The sequence below is a fragment of the Humulus lupulus genome, chromosome 6 (genome assembly GCF_963169125.1).
Source record: "Humulus lupulus chromosome 6, drHumLupu1.1, whole genome shotgun sequence".
NCBI classification, from domain to species: Eukaryota; Viridiplantae; Streptophyta; class Magnoliopsida; order Rosales; family Cannabaceae; genus Humulus; species Humulus lupulus.
Window position 1 is genome coordinate 163456415 of NC_084798.1, and position 10879 is coordinate 163467293.

Sequence of the window (10879 nt, forward strand, 5' to 3'; positions counted from 1 at the left end):
GAGTCGAAGGGGCCCGGGACAGTTAATTAGCTCTACACAGATATCAAAGGAGTTGGCAGAGGAGATGGCTAGAGCAAGGATAGAGCTGGTTGTGGGTCGGTTGGCCAATATTACCATACAGTCGATTCTCTTGGAGAGGATAAGAGAGTGTCTGTTGGATGAATTGTTGCAGGAGGTTAGAGGGAATATCCTAGCTAGAATGGCTAAGGATTATTCTATTTTAGAGACAAGTTTACTACAGTATAAGGGTTAGATTTGTGTTCTGACAAGTTTACAACAGCCTTTGGGTATTTCTTAATGGAAGTGGGAAGACATTACCATAGATTTTGTGGGAGGTTTACCCAGGACAATGGGGCTGCATGACTAAGTGTAGGTGATAGTAGATAGATACAGGAAGTCAGCTCACTTCTACCAACGAGGACAACCTATACTGTAGATCAGTACGCAGAGTCGTACGTGAGGGAGATTGTACATCTCCATGGGGTTCCCAAATCTATAGTATCAAACCGGGATCCGATATTTACCTCCAAGTTTTTGGGTGGTTTGCAGAAGGCAATGGAAACTCAATTGAAGTTCAGTACAGCCTTTCATTCTCAGACAGATGGACAGTCTGAGAGGACAATCCAGGTGTTGGAAGACATGCTTAGGGTGTGTATATTGGACTTCGAGGGATCTTCGAGTAAGTACCTTCCATTGATTGAGTTTTCATACAACAATAGTTATTAATCAACGATTAGAGTAGCTCCATATCAGATGTTGTATGGAAGGAGCACTACTACAAAAACAGACTTTCTTGACAGTTTTTAACTGTCCCTATTGAGCAATGACAACAGTCGAGTAACTGTTGTATTTTCCTATGCCGGCGTAAGGGTAGCTACGCCGATAGTTAATAAGTGTCATCGTTGCTGGCTACGCCGACAGTTAATAAGTATCGTCGTTGCTGGCAACGCCGACAGTTAATAGGCGTCGCCGTTGCTGGCAACGCCGACAGTAAATAAGTGTCACCATTGCTAGCAACGCCGACAATTATTAAGTGTCGCCGTTGCTAGAAACACCGACAGTTATTAAGTGTAGCCGTAACATTAAATTTATATTTATATATAATAATTTTTCGATATATGTTTTTTAAAACTTTTAATTGTATTTTTAACCATTGAAGTTTGATATAAATTTAAATAAAAAATTACTCACTTAATTAATTATTATTACCACAACTTGTAAAAAAAATATATATTTATCATAATAAAAATTCATATACATACAATATTTATTCATACAATTGAAATGTAAATAATACATCAAATTCTCATGAGAATAAATAATTCTCAATAAAAATTCATTATAATATTATAAATTCATAAACTTCAAAATATATAATACAACAAATCTCAATAAGACAACATAATTCTCTTCTCCAAATCACTGGAAACTCAATCATGTTTCTTTTCTTAATATTCTTCCTAATAAATCTAGGCATTCACCTTAAAAGTCAGTCCTGTGATATTCTCTGCACCAATGAATTAAAGACTTCAAATTATAATTAAATAGTATATCCTACCATAATATATTAAGAAATGAATGAGAGAACCAACAATATAAATATGTAAAATTAGTTGACTAATCCTCTTAGAGATTATTAAACAAAAACCAACCTTGTAAGAATGTCGACAAGGTTTGAGATGGTTGGGAGACCAATGATGTTGTGAATTACAATATAACAAAATTCCCAATTTAATAATAGAATATCCTCAATTTAATCATCGTAAGGATTTCAGAAAGAAAAAATAATGACTTATTATGGGCATTTATGATTCTTTGTATGCCTACCTCACCAAAGAAATTAGACAAGGGACAAGAAGAAAACTAACATATAAAACAAGTACAAAAAGTTATGCAATATGTGTATGCCAACACGCAATAAGTATATTCATACAAGTATATGTTATAATCAAACCAATCAAACAAACACAATTCAATTATAGGATAATCATAGACAAGTCTACATAAAATCAAACAACATTTTCCCCGTACTAGCAACCAACCATCTGTCAATATCAATTCAAACAACACACAAGTTTTCTTCTTTATCTCCGCTGTACACAAATTTCTCAGATCCTACTTCACTAAAACACACAAGTTCTCAACCTTCCGTTATCACCGCAACACATAGTAACAAACCCAAAACCTACTTCACTATGGTTGAATATTTAAGATATTCATACTCCTCTAACATTTGCATAGTATTAAAATAAAAGTTAGAGGCATACCTCTGGTAAACTGTTGCAAAAAAAGTTTCTTTGAACTGTGTCTCAACACATACAGGCATTTACAATGTTATAATATATAAGGAAAGTGAGTCAAATCTAAATTAAATAATTAAATAATAATACAAAGAGGAGAAAATAAAATATAACTAAGGTATGAATGGTAATATTAAAAGTTTATATACATTTTGTTTTTCCAATTGAAAGTTAATATAAATCTATTATGACGTGGTATAAGAATTTAGAATCAAATATAAGAAAATTCCTAGCATCACGAGATGATCAATATAAAAAATGACATCTATATTATAATGTGGCCAAATAAGTACATATGTATATGGAAACAAATCAGTAAAAGTCAACGAAACAGTAATAAGTAGACATATAATCATTATCAGGCTCTAGCTTTTCTTTTTTATTTTGATAAAAGGGTAATTCATTAAACTAGACATCTACCTCAATAATTGGTTCAATATAATGAGGCTCTAGCTAGCTACGCCCGTGACATATACAAACAAACAAACAAAAATCAATAATTATTTCCTCATGAGTATACCAGTAATAAAATATTTAAAATTATGAGAAAAAAATGCTTGGTAAATGGATACATGTTGTATACATTGAAATGAATATTAAATCAAATGAGAGAGAAAGAAAGTTCCAAATTTGACTGGTAAGAAAGTTGTCTTACGCAGATAAATTTGAAGTGAACCCTTGAATGAAGAGAAGCTTGAGATCAAGTGTTTTGCACCTCAAATCAAGCAAGCGACACTATGCTTTTAAAGAGATATGGTTAACAAAAGATTTGAGTCGGATTGAACGGTTTGAAGTGCTCACCAAACCATCAAACCTCATTTCCATTTCATCTGAATGCTAAATTAATGCTAAGAAAGCTAACTTTCAGAACTAAATCAAACAACTTATTGCAAATAAATCATCACATTCAAATAAATAAGAAACCTAAATAAAAAAGAAAGATATCAAAACTTTTGGTCAAACAAAATTTAGAAAAAGCTAGGAAAGCAACAAGAAGAAAACTCTAACCGCACCAAAGAGATAAATAATGATCTCGGTAGTGAAAAACAGAGACAAACCAAAACAGTCTTTTGCTACAATGTCTCACTCCCAAACAACCATAAGCCACTAAAAAATAAAATAAAATACTCACACCATCCTTATCAGCAAGACCAAACACTATGGATTAAAAAAAAAACTAAGTCTTTCCCAACCCAAACTCATATTAAAAAATAAAAGAAGTTAGCATAAGAAACATCAAAATCAATCACTAAAAGCAACAAAAAAGAAATACACAGAAACATCAACAACACCACTTAATTACTTTGGATTCATAAACCCATTATAAGAAACCTCTTATAAAAACCGAATATTGAAAGAGACAATTTATCAAACACTTAGCAAGCAAATATTCAAACAAGAAACTGAAATATGATTGGAGATTCGAAGTACTATTTTTTATGATTTAAACAGTATATAATAAACCAAATATACTATGTGTAAACTACCCATATATATAAACAGTATATTCAACACCGAAAAAAAAAACATATTGCTAGAACATTAAGGATCAAATAATCAATTAGAGTCTGATTTATTAGTTTATTGATTTAGATTTTGGTACGCACATGAATTGTGGATTGGCCCAGCCACACTTGTTTTGATAACACTACACAAAATGGCACAAATTGCAGCTCTCTATTGATCCAATTGACTTTGGTTTCAATGAATTGTCAAATTAAACATGATGAGATGTCAATATGGCGACCATATTGTGCCAAAGAGGCTATGATAGATTTTGTGGGTAATAAACTTGATAATCACATAGTGCGGAGGATCTAAAATTCGAGGGTTGTCTTATTTATGTTAATAAAATAGACTTACAAATCTCTACATACAAGTATTGTTAGACCATCTAACTTACAAAACTACAAATTCAGAGAATAAAGATACATAGCTCAATGAGAGGATACTAATCAATGAAAATATATTAAAGCAAAGACAATGTCATGAATAAACTCACCTCCCAGAAAACTTTCTACGCTTGGGGCTGAGATTGTATTTGTCTCTGTCCCTATCTCTATCTCTGTCACTGAATTTCAGAAGAAAAAAAACAGAGAGATTAAAGCTTCACAATAAGTTACAAGTACCCAATGAAATTATGATAACCAAAGATGTCATAAACATATATATAGACTTACCTGGTTGAAGAGAAGTTTCTATGCCTGGGATTAACACAGAACAACAGAACATGAATATTACAAGAAATTTCAAAAGGAATAAAATGGTAACAAAAAATGAAATTTTCACCATGCAACTGGCTTAAAAGTGAGGCTTGTATATTCTTAGACATAGTTATTACAACTTGGCTGTCTTTTTCCTATAGCTTTAAGTTGTGCACAGCATGTATAATACTGAATATCCATTATAGGAGGTGGGGTGACCGTGACGGATTAAACCCACAAGACCTCTAAGACTTCCTCTATAAGAGGAGAGGTTTGGTACCATATAAGCTAAGGCCTAAGACCACCTGAATATCCATTATAAACATTATAGTGTATGTAAATAATCATGTATAATAATTAATATATTGCAACGGTAGTTCAATCCTCAGCACAAATCATCTTATCACGTCTAAATATTCTATTTATTATCAACTCATTTAAAGTTTTGATATATTCAAAGTCTTGAAAAAATAAAACAAATAATAATAACTGCTGAATCTGATCTCACCCATTACAGTCCCTATGGGACGCATATCAGAGATGTTTTCCTCAATTATAGCAATATATCAAAAAATAATTTGTGAAGAAGCCTGACCTGTAACAGCATAGAGGCTTTAGCACATAAAACTGCATTGCTGACAGCTGGAAATTCAGTTGCGAAAGAAAGATTTAAGGCCATTTGTTTGTCAGGAGATGAATTTACAAGGATAGTAACATCATCCATGCCATCGTTTCCCATCATTGACCACCCCTCATCAGTAAAGCCATTAAGTGCCTCATTAAAACCCCTGCCAAGTAAGATCCATTAGATTTTAATGGAAGAGAACAATAACTATATGGTGTGACAAACAACTCAAAAATGAATAAGCTAAACCTGCTTAGCCTTTGGCTCAGTACTCTTAGAGCAGCAGGACGTCTACCCCAGCCAGTGACATTAGACCGAGAAACCTCATGGGCTATCTGCCTTAGCTGCCTTAATGCCTGAAAATAGAATACAGAAACATAACAGAATCAGAAATCATACCTCGTACTCAGACATATCTTAAACAGAGTAATAACAATCATTAAGAATCCAGAGAGATTCTCACTACCATTGCTGTCTTTTGAGCAAGAACAGTAGATGACTCGTATAGTGGACGCAATACTTCTGGCACATTCCATGGCTAATTATGACTAAGAAAAAACAATATTTAGTTATCGGTATTCCCAATCCCACATTTGCGTCAGACAAAAATTACATCAAAGAAAATTGTTCATCCTCCGCAGTCACAACCTTAGGCTCCTCTTTCTTTATCATCTTCCTCAACTGCTTATTAAACCCATCAATTTCAAGCTCAGAGATGAGACATCTGGGCTCGGCGTTGGGTTTAGGTTCAGAGAAGAGGCGGCCTCAACATTAGGGAGAGAAGAGGCGGGTTCGACGTCACTTCGGCGGGTTTGACGTTAGTGAGAGAAGAGTTTGGGTTCAGAGAAGAGAAGAGGCGGGCTCGGCGTTAGGGAGAAAAGAGGCGTTGGGTTCGCGTGGGCTCGGCGAATTGCAGGGAGGAAATAGTGGGTTTGTGCGATGTAGAGAGAAAATTGAGACTACGAGACATGTATGTTTTTTTTTTTTTAACGGGCATCAATGCAGACAGCTAAAAGCTATCGCTATTGCCTCCAATAGCTTTCTCAATTAAAAAAATTCAGACTACTTTATAAAATTTTCTAATAGTGACACCTTTTAGTTATCAGTATTGCTCTAATATAATTTTATAAAAAATTATTTAAATATATTTACTAATAAATAAAATTATAATTAATAAATTTATATATTAAATTTTTGTACAAAATATTTTCAATTAATAAAAAAAAAATTTTTAACTAATACAATTTTTATAAATATGTTAAAGAATAATATAATTAATTTAGAAATATGTTAAAGAATAATAAATTTAAATTTTGATATAAAAATTATTATAAATACAAAAATTAATAATATAAAAAATTTAAAAACAAAAAAAAATCTAATTTTAAAAGTATTTAATAAATACATAATTTTTATAAATATATATTTTCATACATTAGTTTATTTTTAAAATTATACTATTTATTAATTTATTTTACAATATTTTTCCAATTAATAAAATAACTCGTTTTTAACAAATACAAATTTTATAAATATGTTAAGGAATAATATAGTTAATTTTAATAATATGTTAATGAATAATAAATTTAAATTTAGATATAACAATTATTATCAAATACAAAAGTTAATAATATGAAAATTTTAGAAACAAAAAAAATCTAGTTTTAAAAAATCAGTTGTTGCTGCTGCTCCTACTGCTGCTGCTGCTACTACCACTACTACTACTACTAATACTACTACTACTGCTACTACTGCTACTACTGGCTACTATTGGTACTACTGCTACTACTGCAACTACTGCTGTTGACGGTGAGAACTCGTCAACGAAGTTAAGTTGGAAAAATTATCAAATTAAAATCGCTAATCGGAAAGCTGTAAAAACTTGAACAAAAACTCAGGAACAACGATGGATCAATAATGGAGAACTTAGTCTTTCATTCACATTTAAGCTTCTGCTACAGTCAATTTTCCAACCCCCCTTCAGGTGGCCTTGGAGTTCATTTTATAGTAGGCTCTAATGGCCTTAGGTACATAGTGGTCCAGGGGACCAAGTGGTACATACGTACTATACTAGGGGAGTGGCTTCAGAGGTTGTGGTTGTACATCCTGTACAGGAGCAGGTGTCAGGAGGATGTCTCCACTACTCATCTGTACCCGTATCTGATGCGTGGTGGCAGGCGTAGTGGGGCAGGAGGTAGTGGTGTCAGCTCTGACCTACGGCCGTAGACGTACGGACCATGATCCTTACCCCAGCAGCCTCACTGGCACTAGTATCTGTACCCAGTACTTGGTCGTACAAGTATGTCTCCTTCGACTCGTACTGGATCTCCTAAGCATAGGAATCTCAAGGTGTAAGGAATGGGACCCTTGGAGTGAGGTGGAGATCCTGGGTCCTTGGTATGAGATATTCGAAGCCCCCTGAGGTCACTCACGAGTATGAGCGATAGGCATGTGGTCCTGATAGATGTCTAGGGAGGCGTGGTGTGGCCTGGACATCTTGCGAGGCCACTTCGGGAGGTGTGGCCTAGGCGTCTCGCAAGGCCACTTGGGAGGTGTGGCCTAGGCGTCTCGCGAGGCCACTTGAGAGGTGTGGCCTAGGCAACTCGCGAGGCCACTTGGGTGGCATGGCCTAGGCAACTCGCGAGGCCACTTGGGAGGCATGGCCTAGGCATCTCGCAAGGCCACTTGGGTGGCATGGCCTAGGCATCTCGCGAGGCCACTTTGGGAGGCATGGCCTAGGCAACTCGCGAGGCCACTTAGGAGGCATGGCCTAGGCATCTCGCGAGGCCACTTTGGGAGGCATGGCCTAGGCAACTCGCGAGGCCACTTGGGAGGCATGGCCTAGGCATCTCGCGAGGCCACTTTGGGAGGTGTGGCTTAGGCGTCTCGCGAGGCCACTTGAGAGGTGTGGCCTAGGCAACTCGCGAGGCCACTTGGGTGGCATGGCCTAGGCGTCTCGTGAGGCAATGGGGCCGAGTGCATGGGCAAGATGGGTCTCGCGAGGCTACTGAGCCTTGGCACCTATGCCTTGCCAACGTGGGCCACTCGGCATCGCCCCCACGAGAAACGAACCCAGACTTGTGTTGCGATGGCACGATGGCTTCCTGGGACGACGGTGGCCTAAGGGCCTTGCCTCGGCTTCATACTTTCTATTGATGAGATTTTGAGCATCAACAACTGCTACTACTCCTACTACTGGCTACTACTGCTACTACTGCTACTACTGGCTACTACTGCTACCACTGCTACCACTCCTACCACTGCTACCACTACTACCACAACTACCACTACCACTACTACCACTACTTCTACTTCTACAGCTACTGCTGCTACTACTACTACTACTGCTACTAATCTTACTTGTGCTGCTGCTGCACCTACAGCTGCTGTTGCTACTACTACCGCTCCTACTACAACTACTACTACTACTACTGCTGCTGCTACAACCGCTACTACTACCGCTACTACTACTAATACTACTACCGCTACTACTACTACCGCTACTTTCACTACTATCGCTACTACCACCACTACTACTACTACTACTACTAATACTACTACTACTACCTCTACTATTACTACTACCACTACTGCTACTAAAGCTACTACCGCTACCGCTACTACTACTACTACTACTACTACTACTACTACTACTAATACTACTACTACTACCGCTACTACCACTACTACTACTATTGCTACTACTACTACTACTACTACTACTACTACTACTACTACTACTACTACTATCGCTAATACTACTACTACAACTACTACTACTACTACTAATGCTACTACCGCTACTATTACTAATACTACTACTACTACAACTACTACTGCTACTACTGCTACTACGACTACTACCACTACCGCCACTACCACTACTACTACTACTGCTACTACTGCTACTACTGCTACTACTGGCTACTACTGCCACTACTGCTACTACTGGCTACTACTGCTACTACAACTACTACTACTACCACTGGCTACTACTGGCTACTACTGCTACTACTGCCTACTACTGCTACTACTGCTACTGTTATACCCAAAAATTGGAAATCAAGGATGTGGCAATAAATGTGACAAGTAGCAGTGCATGGTCAGTAAAAGACACGTTAATAGTCAATAAATACATTGACTCCTCAGAGTTATGATAAAGTGACTCGGTAGACTGACGAAGAATTTGGACTGCTTCAAAGATGTCATAACCAAGCCAAGTGCACCTTGGTCCTAGGAGGCTAAGGAGAATGCATCCTAGGAGAGCTAAGGAGAGTGCATCCTAGGAGGCTAAGGAGGATGCATCCTAGGAGAGCTAAGGGGAGTGCATCCTAGGAGATCCAAGAGAGTGATCCTAGGAGATCTAAGGAGGTTGCATCGAGGAGAACTCAAGAAGGTGGTCCTAGGAGACCCCAAGGAGGATGTGGTCCTAGGAGACCCCAAGGAGGATGTGGTCCTAGGAGACCCCAAGGGTGTGTCCGAGGTAAGCCTCCCAAGGTTTCCTAAGTGTTGGCTCGAAAATGTCCAAGGTAAGTAGCTAAGGAGGAGGAGTCCCATGCAAGTCAAGAATGGAGACTTAGATTTTGACAAGGAGAGCATACACAATGTCCGATCGGACATAGTTGAGAGATGCTAGAGGAGAGATGCTAGAGGAGAGTGCCTCGAACTTGTCCATGGTGAGATGCCAAGGAGGATGCTTCGGACCACCTTGGTCCGAGGAGAAGGCATGAGAAGGATGCCTCGGACCACCTTGATCCGAGGAGAAGGCCATCATGTCCGATCGGACATGTCATGGAGGAGGTTGCCTCAAAGTTGCCCGAGGTGAGGTGCCAAGGGAGTTGGCTCGGACCACCTTGGTCTGTGGAGAGCCATGCATATATCACCTTGGTACAAGGAAATCTTGAAGGAGTAATCAACATGCATGTGAGACTACGTCAAAATCCCCGGAACAACTTCAGCAAGAATTGGTCTAAGCACCCGGGAATCTCTCATTCTTCCCACAAATGGGGGGTTTGTTACATTTCGAATTTTAAATATTTCTTGTAATTTAAATATAAGATGAATAATAAAATATCCCTATCGAAAGGGGATATCAGTTGAGGATCCCAGACCTATAAATAGAGGACTTATGGGATTAGAGAGGGGCTTCTTCTGCTTCCTCTTTCTAGAGAGAGAAAATTGGGTCTGTGTATTCTAGAGAGAGAAAATTGGGTCTGTGTATTCTAGAGAGAGAAAGTGCTGATATTTGAGAGAACTCTTGTATTTTCACAATCTGTACTGAAGAAACTCAGTTGGCTCAGTCCATCTGATCTTGAGTATAGATCTATAAATCACAACTCTAAGTGGATTAGGCTATTACCGACAATCGGGGCTGAACCACTATAAAATCTCTTGTGTTGTTTATCTTTCTATTCATAAACTGTCTGTTGTCGTTTACATTCTCTTGAAGGCTTGTCGTATTTGACATTCTCACGTCGTTGGCTAAAAACGTAGTCAACAGCTACTACTGCTACTACTGCTACTACCACTACTACCACTACTACTACTGCTACTACTGCTACCACTGCTACCACTGTTACCACTACTACCACTACTACCACTACTACTACTACCACTACTACCACTACTACCACTACTACCACTACTACCACTACTACTACCACTACTACAGCTACTGCTGCTGCTGCTACTGCTGCTGCTGCTACTGGTCTTACTTCTGCTGCAGTTGCTCCAACTGCTGCTGTTGCTAC

At 37.8% G+C, this 10879-nt stretch overlaps 1 protein-coding gene across 5 annotated transcripts; it reads right to left on the bottom strand.

Moving 5' to 3' along the window:
• Positions 1 to 1319: 1319 nt before the first annotated feature.
• LOC133782674 (homeobox-leucine zipper protein ATHB-15-like) lies at positions 1320 to 6151 on the bottom strand. Of its 5 annotated transcripts, none has more exons than XR_009870649.1 (7): positions 5778 to 6149; positions 5596 to 5677; positions 5379 to 5485; positions 5100 to 5292; positions 4481 to 4504; positions 4303 to 4371; positions 1320 to 1507 (listed from the first exon to the last, which is right to left on the bottom strand). XR_009870649.1 is itself a non-coding variant. In XM_062222017.1 (7 exons), the coding sequence occupies exons 1-5, from the start codon at positions 5799 to 5801 to the stop codon at positions 4499 to 4501; spliced, it is 405 nt and encodes a 134-aa protein (XP_062078001.1). In that variant the 5' UTR covers positions 5802 to 6151; the 3' UTR covers positions 1320 to 1507; positions 4303 to 4371; positions 4481 to 4498. The 5 variants fall into 5 exon arrangements, 4 of the variants coding, with proteins under 4 accessions (XP_062078001.1, XP_062078003.1, XP_062078004.1 ...); XM_062222017.1 differs by having other exon boundaries at positions 5593 to 5667; positions 5778 to 6151; XM_062222019.1 differs by having other exon boundaries at positions 5596 to 5667; positions 5778 to 6147.
• Positions 6152 to 10879: the final 4728 nt, after the last annotated feature.